Source organism: Hermetia illucens, chromosome 1 (genome assembly GCF_905115235.1).
Source record: "Hermetia illucens chromosome 1, iHerIll2.2.curated.20191125, whole genome shotgun sequence".
Lineage (NCBI taxonomy): Eukaryota > Metazoa > Arthropoda > Insecta > Diptera > Stratiomyidae > Hermetia > Hermetia illucens.
The window spans coordinates 193833391-193861164 of record NC_051849.1 but is presented as its reverse complement, the minus strand read 5'-3'; the positions used below and the strand labels follow the sequence as shown (position 1 = coordinate 193861164).

Here is a 27774-nt window from a genome sequence, read left to right as displayed (position 1 = left end):
AGCTCTCCAACGCTGCGAAAAGTGGCGGATGCAACACACAAGCGCAGGTGATCCTTTTTCAGGTTTCTCTTGTTACGTACATCCAGGAGACAACTCCTAAATTTACTGCTGATCGCACAGTGGTCTATCTGATTGTTTGTGTGTCATCGATGACCTTGTAGCCTGCCATAAAGTGTGCTCAAACAATGTGTCGTCAATGATAATGCGGTGCAATTTGCTGAATTCCACGAACCTTCTACCATTACCGTTGCAGCCACCAAAACCGTGTTTCCCCATCACATGTCCGAGCGACGTATTGTCAGATACCACCTTGTCATTCATATTACTCATCACGATCACAATGCTCCCTTAGGAAGCCTCTACTCAACTGCGTTTAATTGCTCGAAGAAAGCGTCCTTTTCCACTATATTGAAAGTCTCCATTAGTGTAGTTGTTGTTATAGGCTACTCGCCTATGTTGATGTAGGGCTTTTCCAAGAGTTGCTTGTATGAAGTCGGTTTGTTCTCGCTAATCGCTTTTCGTAACGTTCTCCGGCAAAGTTTGTATATTTCATTTCTCTGTGCAGTTACCTCGCTTACTTCTCATCTCTTCCGGACTAGTCGCTTATTTTGCTTGCTGACACTTAGCACGTAATTGCCTGATCTTGTCATTCCACTAGAATTTTGATTATCTGTGATCACTATTTCTGCGCCTTGGAATCGTCGTATCACCATCGTCGACTACAACTACAGACTGACTACTGACAATTTGTCCTCATTGTTTTCCGTTGTATCTATCTGAACGGAACTTTCTTTGAATAAGGCAGTGAACATTTCTACTTTAAACATCTTCAGGCTTTACCCCTTCGTTCAAAAGGTCTCTCTGATGCATCATTGTTTTACTATCTGTTACACTAACCAGTATATGTAGATGTTCACTATGTCTGAGCTCTCTCATAATAAAATGCTTAAATCCTGCTTGTTTCATTGGAATTCCATCTCAACCTAGAGGAACCTAGTGTTGTGTGATACCACGATATCGTTATGGAAAACCTTGTGAACCACCCGGAAAAATTTGGTCTTGAATGCAGCTGGAAAACCATAACTGAAAGGTATGTTTTCATCCACTCAAATTTTTTTTCTAATTTATTTATTACATTTTTCGGAAAAATAGATAGATGGATCTTTTGTACTGTTCTGGAAATACCATTCTGAGTGAGTTGGTTGATTTACTGAACTTGGTAGCGGTAACCATAGAGGTTCATTCCGGTTGATCTCTCAGAGACGTAGCTGTTTTTTGATCATTCTGACCAAAGTCACCATGGGTTTCTCATCATTCTAGTGCTCTGGGGATGTCTTTGACGGAATTAAACTCCAAGTCTGTAACTATTTAAACTGCAACTATAAATAGATTGCTAATCCATCTATCCCCATTGTATCGTTATCTAAATTTTATCTCAAGACTGATCAGTCAACATTTTATCATAGTGTTAATATCAGATTGCAAATAGGAGTAGAATCTCGACTTGCTACCTCAGTTTTAAGTCCCGAAAAGTCTTATTACTTTTCATTTCCGTTAGCAGATAGTGAGAAATTACACATTCACCGCCCTTGCATACACTAACATCTATGAAATAATAAAATTTCGAATTCTTCGATGTTTTGCGTACATAATCGTTTAAGACTAGTTCAATCTGACCGCGTCTAGAGTATCCAAGCGAATCTCAGTTACCACAACTAGTTGATACCCAGATGGATCTGGAGTTGTGATCAACTGATGCGTTCCGAGTAATTTTTGAGTAAATCTTTTCTTATTTTCGAAAAATCTCGGTTAAAGATTCTTGAGTGAACCAGAGATTCAGTGAACAGTTAACAGTTGGACGGTCTGTAGGTGTGTAATTTTGAATATTCGATTTAGTGAGTGTGTTTTCCTAATTAATTGGAAAATAAATCGTGAAAATTTTTATATAATAAAATATAAAGAAGTAACCGAAAGGATTATCTCATTAACGTTATTGTGAATCGGTTTTGGGGGTGGATTCTCTCCGCCTCCCATAGTTCTTTCCATTTGTGGATCACTTCCATTGCACTTCGGGCAGCTTCGGATACTTAACATTGTGCTTAAATATGTGGATTAAAATATTCATGCTTTTTAATCGAGTTCAGTGCTATATTTTTGTACTGGAAGTTTGAATCCAAACCATGCTTTTTGCTTTACAACAGCAGTTCACACAAGAAACTGGTTTTTCGTTAAGATACTTCTTGATGCTTTTTTTCATATCCAATACGATTTAAAGAGAGTGTGTTGCAGGTCATAGCATTCACAACTATAAATTTAAACATAGCAAGTGCCTCCGTGTATATTAAATGAAAGAATTTAAATTAAAAAAAATCCACTGTGTATTGAGTAATTTTTACCAAAAGCTGTTTTTATCTACTTTAGTTCCAGTTTGCGACGAGAAATGGATAGAAATGTGATGCTGTTGGTTCTTGTACTATTTTTCGCAAATTTATTTTTAACCGGTGAGAAAAACTTTTTACTATTCTAAATTCTTTGTAAGCAGATTGAAAATTATCTTATGAGATACTCTAATTTAGTGTAATTTCTCTTTTGGTTGAACAAACCGCAAACATCACTTCGGTCCAGGTAATCTGACTATTTATGAAGCTAGTGCATCCGAAATGCAGCACATGCTGCCACATGTGCGATGTTCACCTGTAATGCACTATCTGATTTAATTAATTACGGATTATGCATTTGTTTGTACTGAGCACAGTGTCAACTATCAAACGACAATGAGATTCAAGATATTTTTCTGCTATTCATTAACGTAAACAATTCCCATTTTTAGACGTTATCTACCAAAGTAATTGAGTGAATATGTACATAGTACGGGCGAATCATAAATTATTGTTGGTTTGAACCGTGGAAAATTTGAATATTAATAGAATTATCAATGCCACGCTCTATTCTAACAAGTAGCGAATAAAATATGGATGTAAAATGACTGGTTATTCAATGCAATTCATTCCGTTTCACGTATTTTAACTAAATGGTAGACTGAAGCTGGAAATGATATAACACAAATATAATAATATCATTTTTCAAATATAACTTTGTTTGTAAGACAGATGTCACCGGTTACATTTTAAAACCTGTTCAAACGATATATTTCCCCTACATCCTCTTTTTCTTTTTCTTCAGCCTTTGTCCCGTTCACAAGCGGGATCAGCTCGTGGTGATCGGCTTCGCTATTTGGCTCTATCGAATGCCTGATCTGGGTGCAATCTCGAGGCTTTCAAATCCCCATCTAGCGTATCAACCCACCGTTGTTTAGGTCTGCCTTTTGGTCGTTTACCATCGACTTCGATGTTCAGACCAATCTTGGCAAGTGAATTCTTGTTAGTGGGAATTACGTGACCATACCATCGAGGACGTTTCTCTCGCAATTTTTCCACGATCTATGCAACCCCATATCGATCGCGGATATCCTCATTTCGGATGTGATCAAAACGTGTCATGCCACCAGTCCAACGCACCATCTTCGTTTCCATTACCGTAAGACGTCGTTCATTGTCTTTTATAGTCGGCCAACAGTCAGAACCATAGAGAGCAACAGGACTGACGACATTGCGATAAATTTCAGATTTGAGACGCCCGTTGATACATCGATCACAAAAAACACCAGTTGTGGAACACCACTTCATCCAGGTTGCATTAATGCGTGAAGCTGTGTAAGGTAGTGTTTGCTTTAAACTCAGGTCGATCCATATGTTTGTGGTGGGGAAGAAACATAGCTTCTGAACACTCAGACCGTGGTGGCCCACTATACTCGACTCTTCTGTTAAATGAAATATCCCGGATTCAATACGTATCCTAGGATTTCCGTTAGTGGATCTGATGCTACCCGTTGCATAAATCTGATGTCTCATGCGCGCATAGGCAGTTCATTCACAAAGAAAATGCTCCGTGGATTTCGCTCCCTTATTACAGGCGGGTCACGTATCATCTTCTACAATTCCTACTCTCAATATATGCTATGTCCAGGTAGGAAATTATGACCAGTAAGAATGCCCAGAATACTCCTGGAAGTCTTCCTGATTTGCGCCAGGACAAACTTTACAGTGTAGCTGCTAGGTTTCGGTCTTATAGGAAGCTTGCTCCTAGTTTGTAAGAGCAGATCTAGACAATGCTGTTGATACCCCAATTGCTGGATCCGGTCCCGTCATCGAGGAGATTGGACCCTCTTTCGCTAACACATCAAAGATTTCACTTCCCTCTACACAATAGTGGCCAGGTAGCCAACAATTCAGGATTCCTGTATTGAATCTAGAAACAAAGTTCAATGGCTTTTACATTCCCGAGCGATTTTTGAACTGATAAAAGGACTACTCAACACGGTCAATGCAGCCTAGTTATCGCTATAGATTGTGATGTACCTATCCTTGAATCGCTCGTCAATCGCCCAGGTAGCTGCCCTCAGGAACGCATATAATTTAGTCTGAAAATTCGTTGCATATTGCCCCAAAGGAAAAGCTCACTTCTCATTTTTACTCGAAAGGTACACTCCGGCTGCAGAACCCTGTACTCTTTTGGCCCCATCGGTATAAAAGACTTCTGTATATACCACCATGCATTCCTCTGAGACTTGCCAGTTTTTTCTACGTTTCAGTATAACTTCACCTTCAGAGGTATGAGGACTCGAGAATACAAAGGCATCGCAAGAACTGGATTCAGTTCTCACAAAAATTCCTCCAATGTTCAGTGCCTCCCACAACCATTGTTTCCCCATTGACCTAAGCGAATTAGTCTATGACCTGCTGTCATTCCACTGCTTCGAGTAGATATATTCAAGGGCTGTAGATAGTGGTCATAGCACTGGTAATACCCAGATACACAGTTCTTTACAGTGTGGCTAGTTTAGGGTGAAAACTTATTGTCTCACCTTAACCCACGACACTAAGGATGCATAAGCGAACATCGAACTAATGATATATCCACATTACTTTATGAGCCCTGAGTTCCTATGTCAAGGTGAAGGTTCGTTTGCACAGCCTATAGGCTGTGGGAGCTCGTTTCGACTTTACCTCTCCATGTTTGTTCCAAAGAAACTTTTTATCTAGAATGACTATCAGATATTTTACTTCTTCGGAAAACTGAAGGGTTGTTTTGTTCATCTCTGGAAGGCAAAGACTATTCAGTCTCCTCCTTTTTGTAAATAATTCATTGTGGGCTTATTTGAATTTACTGAAAGTTCATGCCTGAGGCACCAAATGCCAATCAAATTAACGGCACGTTGCATAGCACTTGTTTGTAACATTAGATACCACAGTAGGAAGGATGGAAGTTGGCTCAATGGAAAGCTGTCAATCAATTTGAAAAATTGACTGTTCAACTACTATCCGGAGTAGTGGGTTCCTGTGTATGCTTTGTCAAAACCTTACAATATAATCAGTTTCCTGCCATATTGGCATTCTAATCAACGCTTTCTAGGAAATTCGGTCCGTATTGCCAAGTAACAAATGTTGACCAAGGTTTCAAGCTTTCATGTAATTGTGACGATCATTTTCATGTGTTGCTCCCAACTACATCTACACGCCATCATCATCATCATCATCATCAACGGCGCAACAACCGGTATCCGGTCTAGGCCTGCCTTAATAAGGAACTCCAGACATCCCGGTTTTGCGCCGAGGTCCACCAATTCGATATCCCTAAAAGCTGTCTGGCGTCCTGGCCCACGCCATCGCTCCATCTGAGGCAGGGTCTGCCTCGTCTTCTTTTCCTACCATAGATATTGCCCTTATAGACTTTCCGGGTGGGATCATCTTCATCCATACGGATTAAGTGACCCGCCCACCGTAACCTATTGAGCCGGATTTTATCCACAACCGGACGGTCATGGTATCGCTCATAGATTTCGTCATTGTGTAGGCTACGGAATCGTCCATCCTCATGTAGGGGGCCAAAAATTCTTCGGAGGATTCTTCTCTCGAACGCGGCCAAGAGTTCGCAATTTTTCTTGCTAAGAACCCAAGTTTCCGAGGAATACATGAGGACTGGCAAGATCATAGTCTTGTACAGTAAGAGCTTTGACCCTATGGTGAGACGTTTCGAGCGGAACAGTCTTTGTAAGCTGAAGTAGGCTCTGTTGGCTGACAACAACCGTGCGCGGATTTCATCATCGTAGTTGTTATCGGTTGTGATTTTCGACCCTAGATAGGAGAAATTGTCAACGGTCTCAAAGTTGTATTCCCCTATCCTTATTCTTGTTCGTGTTTGTGTTTGACCAGTGCGGTTTGATGTTGTTGGTTGATTCGTCTTCGGTACTGACGTTGCCACCATGTATTTTGTCTTGCCTTCATTGATGTGCAGCCCAAGATCTCGCGCCGCCTGCTCGATCTGGATGAAGGCAGTTTGAACGTCTCGGGTGGTTCTTCCCATGATGTCGATATCGTCAGCATAGGCCAGTAGTTGGGTGGACTTGAAGAGGATCGTACCTCTTGCATTCACCTCAGCATCACGGATCACCTTCTCGAGGGCCAGGTTAAAGAGGACGCATGATAGCGCATCCCCTTGTCGTAGACCGTTGTTGATGTCGAATGGTCTTGAGAGTGATCCTGCTGCTTTTATCTGGCCTCGCACATTGGTCAGGGTCAGCCTAGTCAGTCTTATTAATTTCGTCGGGATACCGAATTCCCTCATGGCCGTGTACAGTTTTACCCTGGCTATGCTATCATAGGCGGCTTTAAAGTCGATGAACAGATGGTGCAACTGTTGTCCATATTCCAACAGTTTTTCCATCGCCTGCCGCAGAGAGAAAATCTGATCTGTTGCTGATTTGCCTGGAGTGAAGCCTCTTTGGTATGGGCCAATGATGTTCTGGGCGTATGGGGCTATCCGGCCTAGCAAGATAGTGGAGAATATCTTATAGATGGTACTCAGCAACGTGATACCTCTATAATTGCTGCACTGTGTGATATCTCCCTTTTTATGTATGAGACAGATTATGCCTCGCTGCCAATCGTCAGGCATTGATTCGCTGTCCCATACCTTGAGCACAAGTTGATGAACCATTTTTTGTAACTGGTCGCCTCCATATTTAACCAATTCGGCTGTAATTCCATCGGCTCCTGGCGACTTATGATTTTTTAGCCGATGAATTGCACGGACTGTTTCTCCTAAACTTGGTGGTGGCAGTATTTGTCCGTCGTCTTCAGTTGGCGGGACCTCCAACTCGCCGATGTTCTGGTTGTTCAGTAGCTCATCAAAGTACTCAACCCATCGCTCTAATATGCCCATTCTGTCGGAAATCAGATTTCCCTCTTTGTCTCGGCAGGATGAGCATCGAGGTGTATAAGGCTTCATCCTGCTGACTTGTTGGTAAAACTTCCGCGCCTGGTGCGGTTGCTCCCTGTACTTTTCTAGTTCACAGACTTGTTGGTTCTCCCAGGCTTCCTTTTTCCGTCTGTGAAGTCGCTTCTCCGCTCGACGGAGTTCGTGATAAGTCTCTGCGCGTGCCCGCGTTCTTTGAGAATGCAACATTACTCGGTATGCGGCATTCTTCCGTTCCGTTGCTAGCTTACATTCATCGTCAAACCAGCCGTTCCGACTCCTTTTGCGGCTGGGGCCAAGTATATTTGTGGCCGTATCCATGATAACGTTCTTCAGGTGGTTGTGAAGATCATTAGTTGTTGCTTCATCTCCAGGTCCTCTATTGACTGCGGTTATTGCGGCATCCATTTCCCTCTTATAGGTGTCGCGGAGGGTTGTGTTGTGGATGGCTTCAGTGTTCACTCTCACCTGATTGTCAGAGGGGATTCTAGGTGGTATTGTTATTCGAGCTCGGAGCACCATGCCAACGAGATAGTGATCCGAGTCTATATTGGCCCCCCTATATGTTCTGACATTCATCAAGGCTGAGAGGTGGCGGCGTTCGATCAACACGTGGTCAATTTGGTTGAAAGTGGTCCCGTCTGGAGAGGCCCACGTATGTTTGTGGACCGCTTTCCGCGCAAACCAGGTACTTCCAACAACCATTTCGTGTGACCCTGCTAATTGAATAGTCCGCAGTCCGTTATCATTTGTTTTTTCGTGTAAGCTATGGGAGCCAACGTATCGCCTGAATACGGGCTCCTTCCCTACTTGGCTGTTAAAATCCCCAAGTATGATTTTAATATCATATCTGGGACAGGCTTCGAGGGTTCTTTCTACTGCCTCGTAGAAGGTATCCTTCTCCGACTCTGCAGTCTCCTCTGTAGGGGCGTGAACGTTTATGAGGCTTATATTTCTAAACTTGCCTCGCAAGCGCAGAGTGCATAGCCGTTCGCTTATACTTTCAAAGCCGATAACAGCAGGTTTCATTTTTTGGCTGACTAAGAAACCTACTCCGAGCACATGGTTTACTGGATGGCCGCTATAATATATGGTGTAGTGGCTCTTCTCCAGGAAACCGGTCCCTGTCCATCGCATCTCTTGCAACGCTGTTACATCAGCCCTATATTGGGACAGGGTATCGGCTAGCTGCTTATCAGCTTCATCTCTGTACAGGGAGCGCACGTTCCATGAGAAAATGCGCAAATCGTTGTTCCTTTGTCGTTGCCGGGTCCGTCGTTTTAACATCTGTCCTATCCGAGGCTCCTGTTGTGGCTTCGTAACGGTTGTTTTCCGTGTAGGGTTGTCAGCCCTACCCAACCCCCAACCTGGAGGACCAGTTGGTACAATTTGTCCCGTTTTTAGGCGCGGGAGACTCGCCTTCATCCTTCTCCGTCTGCAGCTTTTCGTCAAGAAAGAGCTCCCAGCGGTCACCACGTGGAGGTGGAGATAGGGTTTGGTAGTAGAGCTGTTGGTGTTGGTTCAGCAGGCATTTCCCAGGTTTTATGCTCCATCGTGGGTACCAATCCACGTTTCGCCCCGGGACCTATACTACCCTTTGACCACCAACACCATCTACACGCCATCGTTCGCGGTTTCCCGAAATGTGCTCCGGCTACGACTTCCTAAAGCGCTTGTACACCTTCTCTATTTGTCTGCGCCAAGTGCTTATGGGCCGACCCAACCATCTGCCATCTTGGGAGAGTGGATTCCACAGCTATGCGTAGCTAGCAGTGCAATTGTCGGCCCTCCTTAATGTGTGGCTTATCCACTACTACTTCCGCCTTCCGATTACTGTGCGTACGAGTGCCATACCTGTCCGCAGAACAAGTTCTTCGTTTCTAATTGTACATGTTAGTCCAGCTTACTCCGATGATACGATTCAGCCAAGTGTTGACGAAGGCCTGGAGCTTTTGAGAACACTAGAACAGGATAATCACAACTTGGTGTTCTATTAATAGCAGCGCAATAATAATCGTTAGTGCAACAACCCATATTGGATCAGTGCCTTGAAGAGTGTTAGAGCCCTTCATTGAAGACCGAAACGGTACACTACAGTATACTGTAGGACGAAATGTGGTCAGCATTGCGCTCGCCCGAGATTATTACCCTGATTTGACTCAGGTACTCATTCGCAGCTGAGTCGACTGGTATCCGACATCCAGTCACGATAACAAATATCTCCGCCACCAGTGAGATTTGAACCACGACCTTCCGATACGACAGCCCAGTGCTCTAACCACTTGAGCCATCCGGACACATATTAAAATGTAGACATTTCAAGATGATGTGGTCAATGTCGGAGGACCCAGAGAGGAGTCAACCTGCTTTCTGTCGATCAAGATTTTGCCTCCATCATTATCGTTACGTGTGCCCCCAACATATTTTCGAGCAAAGTGTTATCAGAGCCCATCTCGATGTTCAGATCACGGATCCCAATTACAATGTCTCCTTTAGGAAGCCTCTCTTGAACGGCGTATAATTGCAAGTAGAATGTCTCTTTCTCCATTATTTCACAAATTTTCATTTTTGCATAGCACTTTACAAATGTAATGCTCCTTGACCTGGGCTGGAATCTTGCAATCGAAATCCTGCCGGAAACCGGGTCCTAACTCAAAAGAGCGCCTTGCGGTTGTCATCAGAAACTACCCAACACCGGATTTGCGTCTGCACCCCACTTGGCCTTCTAGAGTACAAAAGCACATTGCCATTAGTGTGATAAGAGAGAGACGCGTACTCTCCAGAGTTATACCATCCTACCTTGCTTAGGGACCTTTGACACCATTGTCGAGGAGAATGCTCGCATTCCAGAAATCACGCATAGTCTGCTTTCAACGGTCAAAGGTTGTAGTCATGAGGTCAGTCTCTATGCGAAGCGCTGCTGACGTTTCGGTAGTTGAAAAACTTCCAAACTGGGAGGCTGCTGGCTCAAAAATTTGTATCCGTTTTATTCACCTGTTACGATAAGCATGTGTCTATGTCTATTTTTAAGCCCCGCTCACAGGGCATCTACATATTAATTCAGCGGAAATCTTTTGATTCAGGTATGGACTTTAATAATTATCGGCAAGTTTGCAGACACTGTGTGAAGGCTTGAATGCAACTTTGTAGATAATCCACAGTTGGTGCCTCTGTAATTCACGGTGAATAATAGAAAGACTGGACTAGTTATATTTACTAGGAATATCGAGTGCGACAGGTATAAGGTACAAGGGGTGGAAATACAGCTAACTGGTGGAGGAGTACATCTCGACTCCAAGCTAATATGCAAGTATCATATCTGGGAATAATACTGGAAATCCTGCAGATTATCCTGATGCTGTAGGATTTCAATAGATAAGACCTAAGGACTCTCACCACAATGAATTCATTGGATGTAATAATGCATGAATCGTCTGGTGCTCTGAACTGAACTTTGCTAACAGCAGCAGAAAGCTGCTGGCGCAGATTTAAAGGATAGGTTGCCTAAGTATTATTGGAGCAGTGAATATAGTGCCGGCCGCTGCATTCGATGTTATTTTCAATTTTCCCCGACCCTCCAGTCATTTGGACGTGAAATAGAAAGCAGCTAACACAATTGGTGTGTGAGATGCTGACCAATCATACGGTGATGATAGGGCTCTTAGATTTGTCTTTAAGAAGACACACTCTGCGGTAATGACTAAGAGAGAGGGCTGCACGACAAATGGTCTTGATTTAACGAGTTACTAATATGGGTTAGTCATGGAAAACAGATCAGGTTCTCGGAATGTTCGATTATGGACGTAGCCCTACCTCTCGCTCTGGCAGACTGGCTCGCGTTTAATCCTGATTGGTAGAACCAGAGCCTCATTTGGGATCCAGCCGTTTACTGTCAAGTCTACTATGTAAGGTGAAATTGCAAAGATTCATGTGACCGCATGATGATATTTGAACTCCTTTCGAGCGGCGAAAATCTTTGTGAAAGAAACCGGCCTCTGGAGGGGCTTCCTTATTCTCCCTTAAAAAGTAGGAGATGATAAGCTTGGTAGACTTATTAACGTGACAAAACCCAATTCTTTCGCAAGGTCGAAGCGAACAAGTCTTAATTGGCGCATTGCATTGCTTCCTAATCCATATATTTGTGGTGCTTATGTATTTTTTTACCCCTTCAGTATATAGTGACTCAGCTCTTCCCTTTTTGGTCTATTAGTATTGGTTTTTTACTATTTGAGACTTTGCTCGCCCACTCGGAGACTCTTTGTTGAAGTCTTTCACTGTGACAATGATAATTTCGTTCGTGGCACTTAGCGGACGAAAGTTTAATGCTATTGGAACTATTTTCCTAAATTAGATATCTTTAAATCTTTCACTTCACTAGAGGTAACATCTGTGTGGTCTCGTATAACTTGCTTGTGATGATTAAACAGATTTTGGAGGTCATGTGTAGCCTCTTATTAATTATGTAGATAAACCAATATTAGGGGTGAAGTCCTTAGAGTGTTTCAATCGTTCACATCTCGACAATGCCCTTGGATGGAACTTCAGTATTTGCAGGCAGACCTTCTTGGTCAATTTAGCCAATTTCTCTTAGGTTTTAGGATGACCGCTCGGTTCCATGTATACTTGCCTTCATCTTCCTAGTTTCAGGTTTCATGTCTTTTACCCCGGGAATCAAGTGTTCCTAAGCATCAATTTTCACCTTGTGGAGTAGAGTTGCCTGCCCCATCCTTGATAGGATTTCGTAGGTGATTTCCTTCCAGAAGCTTCTGGCTCCACGGGCCTTTTGCGGCTTTGGGCTGAAAAATATTGCCGTCCGAGTTTCTGAGGAGTGTCCTTCCCTACCTTTATGTGAATCGGCTATCTCGTCGTTTCAAATTTTTGAAAACTTACTATAGTTTGTTCTTCGTCGGGATGAAGTGACGGGTGAGATGAATCTTTGATGGATTACGGAGGTAGTCGCTTATATGCTGTGCCGCTCGGTCCTCAATGATTCATCCTTGCTTTGTTCTCTGACTCTAAATGAGAAAGATTCAATTCTCGCGATCCCTTTCATCTGTTTTTATTGTCTAATTCTCCGCGATGGGGAGCAACTAAATCGTTGTTTCTTCGTTAATAAGCACTGTGGGCCGAAGTTTCTTAGCACACATGCTGCAAACAATTTGATGAGGTTGGGGTTTCTTTTTGGTTATCCATGAGTCTTGGGGAGTTGTGAATAATGAGTTAACAATTTAGGGTCATCCTCCAAAATAATTGCTGGAGGGTGTCAAGAAAGGGAGTGAACCTCAGAGGCCGCACCTCATTGAAGATCTGAGGGAGAAGAAACAAGGATTGAGGTTTTGATTCGTCCTGGATCTTCCTCCTCGATCGCGGTACTCGGGTCTGGAGATTTATGGCTACACGCGTGCGGTCGAGTCGTCGTTTTTCTTTATTTTCATTTTCTAGTTTTTACCTCGTTTATTGGTTTATTTTTCTAGGCTTGCGCAAATCCCGTTTGTTTGTATGATTATTTTCAGGATCCGGTGTGGACCTACGCATCGGTGTATACACGTGAATTTTGAAAAATGATTATCGTCAATTTAACCAATTTCCTTTAGGTTTTCGGATAGCTCTTACCGTCTCCGGCCACTCAGCATGGTCATTACAACCTGCATCGATTCAATTGTTCTACGTGCTTCTGTGGAATCTAGCCCTATAGCCATTTTCACTAGGATCCTGAGTACCGCGGTTTGCTTTCCCTTAGATATTCATTGCACTGGAAATTCCCTGCAATGTTTGTAAGTATCACCCAAACTTCCTCTGTCCTCCTGCGTCCTTTTATGTCGGCTTTTCTTTCGCAGCTATTATGAGTCCTTTCTCCTTTCGTTTCATAGCCGTTTTGCCTCATTTGCAAATCTTTGCCAGTGCAAAGTGCACCAAAGTATACCTCTATTATGCCAGCCAAGCATGCATCTGATCATTCAATGATTGACCATGTTTTGCTGCGTTGCGGGGGAGGGCGCAATTTATTTGGGAACACCCCCGTCGTTTACAGAAACAGCGCAACCTAAATATACAAATTGTTCGGCGTCTTCGATACTTTGCCAATTAATGTGGATTAGAAAAGTGTGATGACCAGTCAGACTGAGAGCTTTAGTGTTGTTGGTCAGTTCGCCTTTGCTTGCTTCCCTTTCCGCTTTCGGCGCCATTTGACCAAGGTCCATGATTAGCACGATTGGAGACAACTTGGTGACATCTCTTCGTAGAAACATTTTAGCTTACTGCGCAACGTATAGTGTACTATGTATGGCATCCTGGATATTTTCAGATATTCCTGAAATCTGAAGGGAGGAGGGAGGAGGAGGGAGTTTCGGTACTGCTCTTATTCTTTTCCTTGGATGGTACCTTACTTGAGTTTATTTCATTTCGCCCCTAATTTAGTATTCGTCCCCCATACTTAACTTATCGATACCATCCCTTATCAAATATATTCTTGATCGAGTTTTATCATCCCCTCTACTACGACTTTCGCTTTATTTTCGATATTGGGTGCAAACCTGCTTTCTAATCTATTTCAACCAATTAACTATCTCAAATTCAATTTATCGATTGGAATTTTTCTAAACATTATTTACATTTTCCTTCCGCGTTACGTTCTAATATGACTTGATAAGTATCAATAGCCTTTCTATGTTAGACAGATAAATGGCACTTGATACTTTTCGGAAATGTCCAATTTTGCGTGATAATAAAGCATTCAATAAATCAGCCGGGAACACAGATATTCGTTGTATCTAATGGCGGTTATCATGGAATTATGGCATTATGAATGTTTCCATGTAATGTTACGTCACCATTTTCGCTGGTCTCAGAGAGCTGAAAAACAAAGTATTCCAATTATTAATCACCCCCATCAATATTTGTTTTTTTATTGAGTCACCGAATTACTATATGATAGTACTAATATGTTGTTGAGTGTCATATTCGGCGATTATCAGTTGCGCTTGATAATGCCATATTTCGTCAAAACATGAGGAAGAACTAAGTGAAGGCTTTGTCAAGGCCGATAACAGGCTGATCTCCGAATTCCAGGCACGAAAATTTTCCGTGCTTGATTTTGGGGTTATCAATGGTCAGTTTTGCAATTACTATTTTAGGGAATTTCGATGAATAGATTTTATTCTTAATCGATTTTTTAGTTTTCGGAATAATCTTTTAGTCCAGAAATCGTTTTCCTAAGAAATCAATCCGAAAAAATCCCGCCGACTTCCTCAAAAAGTAACTTTTTTTAAAAGCTATGCTTGGGTAGCAAAACGATAAAGGCATATAATCTTTAAAATTTAAATTATTGCATTTAATAAGATAAAAAAAATAGAGATAAGATATCTAAAGGTAGAAATCAAGCCGACTTTTAGGTGTTTAACGGACATAATACTGGGTGACTGTCGAAATAAATATCTAAGTTTATTATTGTCAATCACGAGGGCGAAGATATACAACAATGCGAGAGGCCGATCAATTTTGACCGTCCAGAGTGCTCACTATCAAGTTCATTACATTGTATCGTTTATAATGAACATGGAGTGGTACATTGGAGGATGCTTGAAATGATCGTTACAAATGGCCCAACGTTTAATTTAGCCTACAATGACCAGGAAGTATTCCTACTACAATTATACGGTTCTTATTGAGCTTTAGACTATTTTTTGAGCGATTCCATACAAGGGTTCCGGTCTGTATAAGTAGGGTTCTTGCTTATTTCCTGGCTAGTTTAGTCTAGATTATTCTGCCGGGCGAGCGTATTCAGTCTATTAAGGCATTTCCATACTAGTTTAAAGATCACCAGGTTGAATCTAAGTGCCCTGCCAGACGCTTGGGTCTAGGGCAGAATTGAAATGGATTGTTCCCCGTAGTTCCTTTGACGGCTGAAGAAGGCATATCATCCTATGGCCTATATTTCTACATGAAATATACTAGTCTGCTTACACATTGGTATAAAGTCTGTTTTCCTTCGGACAATAACACTTGCGCTTGTTCCTTTTGTTGTGAGGGACCCATCAGGTCACCAGGTATTCAATTGCTAGTTTGGACTGTAGGAATACTCTGGCGGCAATCAAAGGGTAGTATAGGTCCCGGGGCGCCTGCTGAAGCAACACCAACAACTCTACTACCAAACCCTAACTCCACCTCCACGTGTTGATCGCAGGGAGTTCTTTTCTCATGAAAAACTGCAGACGGAGGTGGATGAAGGTGAGTCTCCTGCGCCTAAAAACGAGACAAAATGTGCCAACTGGTCCTCCAGGTTCGGGGTTGGGTAGAGCTGAAAACCCTACAGGGAAAACCAACGTTACGAAGCCACGGAAGGAGCCTCGAACAAGATGGATTTCAAAACGACGAAGCCGGCAACGATGACGGATTAACGATTTGCGCATTTTCTTATGGAACGTGCGCTCCCTGTACAGGCTGAATGCTGCTGAGTAGCTAACCTTGTCCCAATATAAAGCCGATGAAACAGCGTTGAAACGTTTCAAGAGATGTGCTGGACAGGGACCGGTTTCCTGGAGAAGAGTCACCATAACCATAATAAACCATGTGCTCGGGGTAGGTTTCTTAGTCAGCCAAAAAATGAAACCTGTTGTTATGGGCTTTGAAAATATCATATAAGCGAAAGACTATGCACTCTGCGTTTGCTAGGTAAATTTAGAAATATAAGCCTCATAAACGTTCACGCCCCTACAGAGAAGACTGCAGAGTTGGAGAAGGATACCTTCTACGAGGCAGTTGAACGCTGCCATCAGTGAGATTTTAACCGCGATCTTCCCTATGACAGCGTTGTGCTCTAACCACTCAGCTTTCCGGACACATGATTCGCCTTGGCGTCAGTAATTCGGGATATAGCCTAGAACGAATCTCAATATTCCTTCGGTTTAGGCAGCTCGGACATTCTGAAAATTACCTTCCTTTGCTGCATCTGTAAGTGAAGATGAAGAGGAGTCAATTCTTCTTGCTTCAGTGATACACACACAAGCGAGTTTTTGATGTTTATGAATCCCTGGGTGTCGGTCTATTCGTCTATTCGGTTCTATCCGTCTAGATTACCCTCCTACAGGTAAATATTGGCCTTACTACTCCAGCGTACAATTTTCGCGGTGCATCTCCATTTATTTCTTACTATGGACCTGCAAATCATCAAGACTCCAGCTTTCTGACATATATATCTTCCAGAGGAGTTTTTGGTTTAGTGTAAATCCCAAATATTTGGCTACTATTTCTCATTTACCCTCCACACCATGTAGTCTAATTGCTCTCAGGTGATCAAGCTTGCCTCCTAGTGAATGGTACTATATTGGCCTTGGTTGGATTTATACCCAACCCCCCTTTCTGCACCAGTTATAGGTGATTCGCAGTCCGATTTGAATTCTGTCACATAGGGTATCCTCATATTTGCCCCTAGAGATTAAAACAATATTATCAGTTGAACCTTGTATTCCAGTGTTCGTTAACTCTCCTAGCATTTCATCAGCCACCATGAGCCACATTAATAGTAATAATCCCCACCTTGTGGACAACCTGGAGTAGTGTTCATGACAATAGAATTTGTAGCTGTAACTTCTTCCCCCATCCAGAAGGTCAGGGTCTTTTCCACTCCCTTCGGGATCAAAAACGCCCATAGTGTAATTTCCTTCATTCTATGGTAAGCGTCATGACATGGATGTAGGGGACTGCGTATTAGAAGGTTGCTTCTAATATAGTTGTCTATGATCTTGTCCACCGTCTTAAGTACGAACGACGTCAGGCATATTGGTCTGAAAGATTTAGGGTGAAAAGGATCCTTTTAATCCGCTTTCGGAATAAAAATCACTGTTGCCCATCGCCATGTTCTTGGTATATATCCCAAGGCTATGCTGCCCCTTACCATTCTTAGGAGAGACCTTAATATGATTAATAGGTCTCTCTGAAGTAGTGCTGGGAAAATGCCATCTCCTCCGGGTGATTTTAGTGGTTCATTGGTGCACATCTTACTCTACCTTCCGAATATACTTCTTTTGCTAGTTTCCAATTTTCTTGTCGGTTTTTGGGCTCCCAAGCAGAATGCTGTTCTCTTTCGCCGTGGGGTAAAACCCCCATTTTTCGGGGTTATACCGTGATCTCCTCATTCTGGGTAAACATTCCATCCTTCTACTTCACACACAATAGGTAATGGCCTATCTTTGGCTATGGCTTCGTATAGCCTGGACACTTCTGCAGTTTCTTCGACCCCACAGAATTCCCTGAAGTTGTTTCTTTTGGCTTCCCTGATCGTATTATTGTACTTCGGCAGTGAAATTTTGCATCTCTGCTGCATCTCGGTTTATTTCGTGCGGTTGGAAAATTAACATACCTCTATTCTCGTTCTGGCTAGGTTACACCAGGGTACATCTCTTAATAAAGTTCCTGTCTTAGCCGCTCAATTTCAATTTATTACTGTTTTCAGTTCCATTTCGCGCCTGATATTACTGTCCACCTGTAGATGAGTCATGTATGTGTGCCTTGGGGACTACTTACAATTGTTTCTACTTCCGAGGTGTTCTCAATGTTGAGTCTGATTATTTTGTGATTCGATATAGAGGGTTAATCCGGCAACCCCAATTCTTTACCAGCCCGATCATCAGCGTACTCCTTTGTTTGTTGGTCATGAATGTTGCTGTGTTTTTTGCATTATATATTTCTAGGCTACTGTGAAGGGTAAATTTACGAAGGTGTCATTGCTTCCCCTAATGTTATGACGGAAATTGGCATCGAATTAACCTGATGCCAAAAGTGTCTCCCGAGTTCTCCGTCGGTTTCTAATGAAATTTGGACAGCCATGAAGTCTCCAGTCACGAACTCTGAAAGATATATATATTTTAAGTTTAAGAATGATGAAAGCGGAATCCCAAATAGTTTGCAGTCTTTCTCCTTGAACTCTAGGAAACTGCCCCGATATCAGTATTCAGCGTTGTCTTTGAAAGTTACTTTTACAATTACTGCAGATGCAGCTTTTGATTATTGGAGGTTTACTCGGGGTATCTTATAGCTAGCAATTGCCTCCAGCAATGCTGGGAAATTTTCTCCAATGTTGGTGTATCATCGTTCTTTTTCGAGATGACACTTTTCTGTTCCATGCTGTCTTGCTCCAGAAGGTTCAGGTTTAGGTAGTTCATCTCCTTTTCCTTAGCGGGAAGCAGGACCATTTCCCCACCCGATGTTGTCCTTTTGATCTCAGTGATCTATGTCGTTCCTTCGGAAGGCTTTTCACCGTATGTGTCCTCCGAAGTATCTCCTCGGTTTCCCCAAGGCACATGTTGGCTGGTTGGTTGCGAAATCTGTAATTGTTGAGGGAGTTGCGGCGTTTAGTTGCCTCTAGGCATCGTTTAGCCACCCCGATCGTGAACCATTGCCCCCAACCTTACTTCTAAAGACTCTGCATAACATCGCGTAAGGTTCCTTATTCTAAGCAATAAATAGGTCCAGAAAATTCTCCATCGCTATCATTACGGACTTGGGATTGAAGCTGGTACCATGTGAGCTCCTGGTATATTAGCACATGTGGACAATTCTGTTTTCTTCCATGCTGGCAATTTAGGGACTATGGGCCCAAGACTAAGCCAGTAAAATATCTGGCCGAGAGTGCTTGTAGGGTATTACGAGCTGTGCACTCCACCTCTTGCACATCTTTATAACGACAAGGTATTTGCTTATTTCCTGCATGTCACGAGTGAGTATTTACCCGACAATAATTTCGATAGTGTAGCCATGTTTATGCCCGTGACCTATCGGTGATTTCCTCCCTTGTGGGTTGGTCATCGTGACTTACCTCTTCTTCGATTCCGCTGTTGGTGGCTTAGATCTGAGGGTTTCTTTCGGTTCCATATCTTTCTTCAGATAGGTTAGATACCACTTAGCGCCGGCGCCACTGAGGCCTTGTCTTGATGTCTGATGTTCTGACCTTAGATATAATTTTGCCGGTCCTTCATTTATGATCAAAGATCTTATTTGGATCTTCGGAGTAGACCAAGGTTGAACTTGCTTCCATTTCTTGACTTCTTGGCTGTAGTCGCCTGGTTCTCAATGTTGCGAAGGTGAGCCTCCTCCTCCTACGATGGACTCGGCCAGTTTGTGTACGTTATCGGGTCCCGCTTGTTTGTTGTTTGCGCTCCTTTTCTGGGTGATTTCCGGACTTCCTTGCACATTTTTGGGAGTATTTATTTTATTTTACCCATGGTCGCCGATAACATCAGGTATTGTTGACAAATGCGAGCATTCAATACAATTGAGTCTGTGTAGACCATTTCCTGCAGATATCATAGTTGCAAGATATTGAATTTGTTTCGCACAGTTATAACTTCGAATAATGCTGAAGTATTTCAATACCTACCAACCAACGACTGTCACTAATCATCCAACCTATTTTATTAACTGGTATAGGGTAAACAGTGTGAGGCCTTGTTATATCATAAGACAGCTTTTTTTAGGTCCGCAGTCTCTTCGTGGAACTTCTTCATGTAGCTCCCGCAGTCTCCACTTCAATTCATTTGTAAATCTTAGGAATCTGAGTTGTTCTCCAATGACCGAACGAAGGATGAACGTTAAGAGTCCGAAAAAGGGGTCTCGCCTTGGAAGCGATTTCTGAAAGTATATTTATGTACTTTCTGCTTTCGTCAAGATATTAGCTAAAATACTCTTACAATTCACTAGGAAACATCCAGCTTGCTCGGCTAAGAACAAGCTGGTTTCGCTGTATCTTCCTGTACCGAGTGGAAAACAACTTGCAAACTTTTGAGGTGCTCTCTGATGTGTCCCAGGACGACCCCCTCCAAATATTACACTCAAGAAGGGTAATTAACTTCTGAATTTTAACTGACATCTTTTTTTTCCACTCTCTGGAAAAGATCTAGGATTCCCCGGATCTAGGAATCAGTGGAAGTAGCGACTGTGTAGAGACAACAGGAGTGGCAGAGAAAAAGATAGTGAGGCTGGTGATTTGACTCTACTTAGGTGCGTTGATGGCAACGATAATTTTGTGTCCGTTTACAGGGCAGCCTGCATCCGCATGTTACGGTGGCTCGAATTTCACCGGATGGAGAACCGTGTTGAGATGCTTTTCCAACTTTTTGAGCTGCTTTTCCGCGTGGTTGCCGTGAACGTCGTTTAAGCTTCCTCATGGCTTACACTCCGTTTCAGTTCTATGAACGCACACGGACTCTTCTCTGAAACTACCCAATCGAAAAATCTGAATAAAATCATGAGGCTTTGATGTGGCACGAAGGGCTTTGTAGTAACTTTCCCTTTTGTCGAAAAAAGGTTTTGGAGAAGGGCTTTTTGGCTTCCTAGAGTTGTTTTTAATGTGAAAGGTGACTTTACGTACTTTGGACTGTAGGTATCAGGGTATACTGTTTATCTGTAGGAAGTGTCATGTTTAGTAGATTCTCTTTTACTAAACTGCGTGTTATCTATGTTTGTGACCTTTGGATGCTAGAAGTGATGATATTAAGATTGGGCTGTTGCGGCTGGTGCTGATATTGACCATCAGCGTATCCCACATCCATCCTAAGTTTAGGTTGTTGATCATTGTTTGGTTCCAGACCGAGAAATGAGTCCGTGTGTTGTCCATGAGATGGTGGTAGATTGGTTTCCCATTATTAAGAATTTGAAACCCTGTTCAAGGGAGGAGTTCTGAAAGAACACGACCTTTGGGAGAATAGATAGTATCACCCCATGAGAGAGAACGTGCATTGAAATCACCAGTTAGAGGTTGAAGTTTCAGGTTTTGACATTTTGGAGGCACGTACAAGTGGCGAGGATACCGACCCGTCTCTTTGTGTCCGTTACTCTTTTTGAGGCATGTTCAAAGTAGATTTTGGGACATTGTGGGAGCCACTGATGGCTGTTGATGATCCAAAAACAGCGGCTTCCACTCATAATCGGCATGTCGGGAACAGAAATGGTTGACTTACCTTTTTGTTTGTCGATAACAAAAACTACCCGTGTATGGTTTAACTGACAGAAATTTAGTAGCAAAGAGACTGAAGTAGATAATTTACGTGAAAAAACCACGTGTTGACTGATGCTGTCAGATGTGGAACAACAACAACAAAAAATAAAAAACTGGAAATTATATTCACTCCACTATGGCAAAACAAAAGAAGAGGAACAGGTTCTTCAATTGACAATCAAGATGAGATCATGTGGTGGATATAACTGAGAATTTGACAGCCATTTGGTGGAAACAATTACTAAAAAGAAACCTTTTCTCATGCCATGACCACTCCAATTCAACTTTCTAAAGGTTTTTTGAACGGTCCTGTATTTTTTAGTGAGGTGATGTCCCACACAAAAAACCAACCGACCAATAACATCCAACCGCACTGACCAAGCGGGAAGAATAAAGATAGGAGACTACAACTTTTTAGACCATTGATAATTTCTCCTGTCTAGGGTCGAAAATCACAATCGATAACAGCTAAGATGATGAAGTCCGCGTACGGTTTTTAGCTGCCAGCAGAGCCTATTTAAGCTTACAAAACTGTTCCGCTCGAAACGTCTCACCATAGGGTCAAAGCTCTTACTGTTCAAGACTATGATCTTGCCAGTCCTCAGGTATTCCTTGGGTTCTTAGCAAGAAAAATTGCGAACTCTTGGCCGCGTTCGAGAGAAGAATCCTCCGAAGAATTTTTGGCAACCTATATGAGGATGTACGATTCCGTAGCCTACATAATGACGAAATCGATGAGCGATACCATGAACGTCAGGTTGTGGATAAAATGCTGCTCAATAAGTTACGGCGGGCGGGTCACTTAATCCGTATGGATGAGGATGATCCAGCCCGAAAAATGTATAAGGGCAATATCTATGGTAGAAAAAGAAGATGAGGCAGACTCTGCCTGAGATGGAGCGATGGCGTAGGTCAGGCTATCAGAGAGCTTTTAGAGATATCGAATTGGTGGACCTCGGTGCAAAACTGGAATGTATGGAGTTCCTTATTAAGGCAGGCTTAGACTGGATATCGGTTGTTGTGCCGTTGATGATGGTGATGACGTCCCACATATCGCAAGTAGTCCGGTGTGTCTGTAATGTAAGTTAGCCAATGCTTCCTAAACATTTCCGAGAACATCGCATGTGCTTCTTGTCTATTTTTCAAATGGAGTTCGGGGGTGGGCGTTTTTAGTTCTCATTCTTATTGAGTGTGCATCCATATCCGTACCGAAGTTAGGATAGTCAAATTATGCAAATATCTGCATTTCCAGTCTTAATTATTGTGAGAGATGGTGGTGCTTTTCGCAACTTTTCATTCCATTTCTATCCAAAATATGCCTGTAGAAATCTCTTCAATCATTATGTCGTCAAAATCGACTTAAAATCACTTTGTGAGGAATAGATAAAAGCAAATTAACTTGTCCTCATTATCTTTTCAGTAAGCTGAAGGGAGCCTATTCAATTTGTACGCATTGCATTTCCGTGCAGTTTTCTGATATTTATTCCCTGCTGTTTTCTTCACGTCCTTATGTTTCCAATCTGCGTGATCCTAATATAATTCAAATTACCCTTCCTGTTTAATATACCACCCGCTGACAGCTATTGGGTATCTGCCAGACTACATACCATGGTAGTAAATGTAGGTAATTGATTTTGCAGGACGAATCATCAGGCTATTGGCGAACGTAGATGTACTGATTGCATTGATTGGTAATGAACTTTTATCTAGCATACGAATATCCTAGTTATTCGAAAATTTAACTTGAAAGAACCGGAAAAGTAAATACTCTGAGAGTTGTAACCAAGGTGTTTCGGAGAAGTTTTGACAGAAAAGCTGTGGGTTTTTTTAGGCATAACCAAGTAATGAAATATTAATACACATTTAAAGGTAAACATATGTATCTGTTTTTCGAAAGTATTGATGACGGAGAAAGTGAACACACATAGGTTCATACGTTTCGATCCTTTCACTGAATTCATGATATCGGCGTCAAAAATCATGTCTTTTTCGCTGGTGGGCAGGTATACGTATCAGAGGTCGCTCTGACGGGCCCAACTAGCGCTAGAGCTGGGTAATCGTAAAGGAAGTGCTTGAGGGTTTGTCCCCCTTCTCTGCAGCCTCGACAATGCGAACTGTAGGGTATGTCGAGTCTGGCGTTAAAATGCCGTATAAGCCAGTGCCCCGTTCAGACCATCGTGGTCTTGTATCTATTTGTATGCGTCTGGCACAAGAGCTTCTCTTATAGGCGGGCTAAATTTTCCATGACTTGGTACAAGTGGTGAGCTTTCGTCATCTCAGGTCCGGTGGTTATTAAATATTGCGAATAAGTTCCAATTTCCACAGCCTTCAGCTGGACACAGACTGTACCCGCCGAAGGACTGTGAAGACTAGAGCTCCGCCTAGACCGTCCGTCAATCCGCTCATTCCTCTCCCCCCTTATTTACCGGGAACCCAAAGGAGAATAATCTTGAGCATGCCGCTCAGATTGTTTAGCGCGTTTCTGCACTACCCTACCAGCCTGGAGGATGTTGGCGCTGATGTTACGCTTGGGGCTCGCATCATGCTCCAGCCATCTACAGGCTTCCAGTATAGCCAGTACTTTCGCTTAAAATACACTGGGCTAAGCCTGGGAGAACGTACAACTTGGGTACACTGTATGTATTTGAGGAAACTCTCACATTGATTTCACAGGCGTCTTTTGATCCGTCTGTAAAAGATGCTGTATCCTAGCCTTGCAACACGCCGTCGCCGGTCTCCTACTCCGCATCGATTGGAAAGTCCGTGGGAAAATTTTTTGTAAAGTTTGGCTTGCGTGTAGCATAGTCCGTGGGGAATGCCCAGAGTTCCCGAGGTATTTGGTTTTGGATCTTACTAACATTTGGCCGTAGAGCTTCGCTGTCCAGTATTCAGGGGGAAGGAGAGAGTCCGTTGAGAGCATCTGCCGGGCAGAACTACAAAGCCCCGCAGCACCTGCACACGCGATTCTTTGAATTCTATTAAGTTTTGTTATATTGTACTTTTTCCTCAGAGCCTGCCACCATACTATTGAGCCGTACGTTAGCATGGGGCGTACCACAGCTATGCATATCCAAAGGACCATCCTCCCATTTATTTCCAAAGGCTTCTTGCAGCCATAGAAAGTTGAACATTTCCCAACACTCCTTTTATAATCTCACTTATAATGGAGGGATATATTTATGACACCAATATCACCAACTTGTCGTATACGCGACCACCTTCACCTCGCTCCTGTCCAATATCTGTAAAATTTCGTCCTTCACTATTAACCAGGGCACCGGAGATATGCCGCCACCATGGGACGTGCCTCTGCTCACACACTGTGGCACGTATCTCAGAGAGATACAGCTTCTTAAATCTCGACAAGCTATGGGACGATCCTTTGTTGCTGTTTCTGTAGCATGACTGGCATTATCCAACTGTCATCTGAGAGGTACCTCTGCTCAGACATTCTCCAGTCATCCAGCCTTAGAATTGTGATATCAAGGGCCTCCTCTCAACCGTCACAGTTCTCCGAGCTGGGAAAATAGAAGGTTGGTGTACTGCCTCTGATATACACTGATAGATTTGTGTTAATTATAAAATCGAAGAATAACTCACCCCACATGTTGATTTCTGAGCTACCCCAAAGCGTATGCCCTGCCTAGGTGTCACAGTCTATCAACAGGTTGGCCTTTTTTGCTGGTATGGTGGACGTCAAATGTTGCAGTTCTTCTGGGGGAGTTGATTGGTCATGAGCCATTTAATCCGAGGAAATATACACGTTCTCCGCCCCAGCCTGCTTCAGTTTGACCACAATTAGGTCGCTGAAAGGTCCGTATACGGAAAAACGTGTACATTTTTTCTTGCGACGATGTATGTTCTAGAACTGCCCCGATCTGCGTCCCTTGTGCTGAGGAAGAAACTGTAATCTTTGTTTTGAAGGTCTTTGATGATTCGGTCGCCCCCGATCCTGGGCTTCTGTATTAGTGGCACGAGAGTACCTTCCTCTAGGACCAGCAGGTTAGCTGGGGCGCATTTCGAGTGGTGGAGATTCATCTGCGCTGCCCCCAGCATGATCTGGTTGCGTCGATCTTCATCTCCTCCAACAGATCGTTGGCGGCATTGACTGGATCCAACTAATTGCTCAGTTTCGCGGAGCGGTGCGCGTTCTCCATTGCGCTCCTGAATCCTAATCGAAGTAGCACTTTGTAGTCTGCCTTTTTTCAGAGCCTGCAGGCACTTTACGTTTATACGGAGCAGGAAACGTTAGCTGTTCACCTGGAGTGTCTCCTTCTTGATAACTACCCAGTTGTCCATGTCAATCCTGGTGGTTCAAAGCTTGTCCTTCTCCATGCGGATTTTCGGCAACCGGGCGACCCACTGACTGGGGATCTCGAAGTTCGGGATGACATTGAGCTGTACGCCCTCTTGGACTTATCTTAGCGACGTACGAACCGAAAACGTCCTTGGAGAATTGGTTCTCCCATGCTATAACATCAAGGTTATGGACCACCTGAGAAGATTCGAAGCAGGGGATGAATCCCGTGTGTTCGCCTTTGTCATCCAGGACATGTTCGATGACCATCTCAGACAGCTTGACATTCTCCCAAGGGTTTACTATTATATTATTAAACAATCGCCTGGTATTTAACGATGTCATTTTCCTCCCGCTCGGCGATAGTACTAGTTTCCTTATTCTTCACAAATCTTACTAAGAAGATCTATTGCATCCGGATACTGGCTCTTGAGCAGGCCTCCAGTGGATTTCCGCTCCTTAACTGGGTTTTCAGTAACCGGCGATTTGGTCAGCCCTTGCTTTTGCGGCAGCTTCCCACCTCAACGGTTTTGGATTGAACTTTCTCTTGCTGTTTCTGGTCTACGAACAAATGCACGTAAGGGACCGATAGATATTTGGAATCACTTTCGATCATGCTGCTTTCGGAACAGAGGCGGGTCAGCATCTGATGAGTTGACTCTATGGCCGACGAAACCGTGAGTTTTTCTTTTCTAAAAACTTGGGTCCATAGCTCAAAAAGAGGGGTCCATGGACCGACAAAGTGAGAGAAAGTTAAGCTGAAATCAGTCTTCCAGGACGCAAATCTCATTTTTTTGATAGTCGAGATTGATTGATAATTTTTTCGTGCAAATTGATCTCAGAGATGAAGATGGTATTGCCTCACTCGGTAGCAAGCACTATGGAGAGAGGAGACTATGATAAAAAAGAATTTCGTGCCCAGAAGTTGAATTGTTGCTATTTATATTGAACCAATCTTTTTATCCCTCTAATCTAGATAATTCGACTTATTATTTATTTTTTTGTCGCTTGGTAGTCTTTCCCTAATTTCACACCACTTTTTCCTGTTTTCAGGTGATGCGATTCGATGTCAACAGTGCAACTCCTATCTGGATCCTGGATGTGCCGATCTTGATTTGAGTGGCGGAGGACCCCAAGGTGAAAAGTATCTCAAGGATTGTGAAGGTGTTGGAGAAACGATAGCTTCCTTTTGCCGTAAGCTAGATGTTACGTTCTTTGCCAGTGATGAGCGTCGAATTGTTCGAACTTGCGGGTATTTGTTACCAAAACATAAGGGTATAGATTACTGTTTTAGCGCCGATAATGAAGGATATTCTGAGAAAATCTGCCAGTGCTATGGTGATGGATGTAATTCAGCACCACGATTGATTAGGAGTTTTAGTGCTATTGTAGTAGTCCTAGTTAGTTACATATGTTTAATTTATTAATATTAATAACTTAACTAATGGTAATTTCTGATCGAATTCTGTTGTTGAATGGTTTTGACTTAATTAAAAAAATATTAAAAATGGTAAAACACATATTGGCCTATATTTATTTTTCTATTGAACTTTCGTAAAATGCATTTAAGTTTACTACTTTGATTCCGTCTAACTTCTAGGCTTTTTTATGGGTGAGGCTGAAAATCATAAAAAGAGACTAATGCGTCAGGTTGCAGCAGTGTGTGGGTTTTTCAACCCCTAAAACCACCCCCACTTCTTCGTCCATATCCCCGCGAAACCATCGTGAAGTGTCACTTCTCGAGGAGGGCTTCGGTTTACACCAGTACAACTAAGTTACGCGTCCGTCGCGCTTTCAGGACTCCTTCCGGTTCCTGCAACGTTTGCTGTATCGTAGTTATTGTTGCGTTTTTCGCACTCCAATTTACATCCTACATCAGCATCTCCTTCACGAAAGTATGGGCTCCGATAGCTCAGTTCAGGGCATCGTTAGACTCCCTTTTTCAATCGCTTCGGTCCTCGGGTATTGCGGCGCATTTGGACAGTCTGGGAACTCATCCAATCCGAAGCGATCCAAGTACTTCCTAGATTCACCGTGACCCGTAAGGGGCTGCGTTAGGTGATAGTTCAATTCTCCAGGTTTTTGCTAGACCCATCTCTCAATACATGGGATCAGTGTATGAGTCCAGCAGCCTTTTCGGAAATCATCCCACTGTTTCTGCTATCTCTTGTAC

At 42.9% G+C, this 27774-nt stretch overlaps 1 protein-coding gene across 4 annotated transcripts; it reads left to right on the top strand.

The window, feature by feature from the left end:
- The first annotated feature begins 1315 nt into the window (after window positions 1-1315).
- Window positions 1316-27121, top strand: LOC119656809. Of its 4 annotated transcripts, none has more exons than XM_038063430.1 (3): window positions 1316-1356; window positions 2422-2501; window positions 26655-27121. In XM_038063430.1, the coding sequence occupies exons 1-3, from the start codon at window positions 1331-1333 to the stop codon at window positions 27026-27028; spliced, it is 480 nt and encodes a 159-aa protein (XP_037919358.1). In that variant the 5' UTR covers window positions 1316-1330; the 3' UTR covers window positions 27029-27121. The 4 variants fall into 4 exon arrangements, with proteins under 4 accessions (XP_037919358.1, XP_037919377.1, XP_037919368.1 ...); XM_038063449.1 differs by lacking the exon at window positions 1316-1356 and adding an exon at window positions 1575-1895; XM_038063440.1 differs by lacking the exon at window positions 1316-1356 and adding an exon at window positions 1579-1869.
- The last annotated feature ends 653 nt before the right edge of the window (window positions 27122-27774 follow it).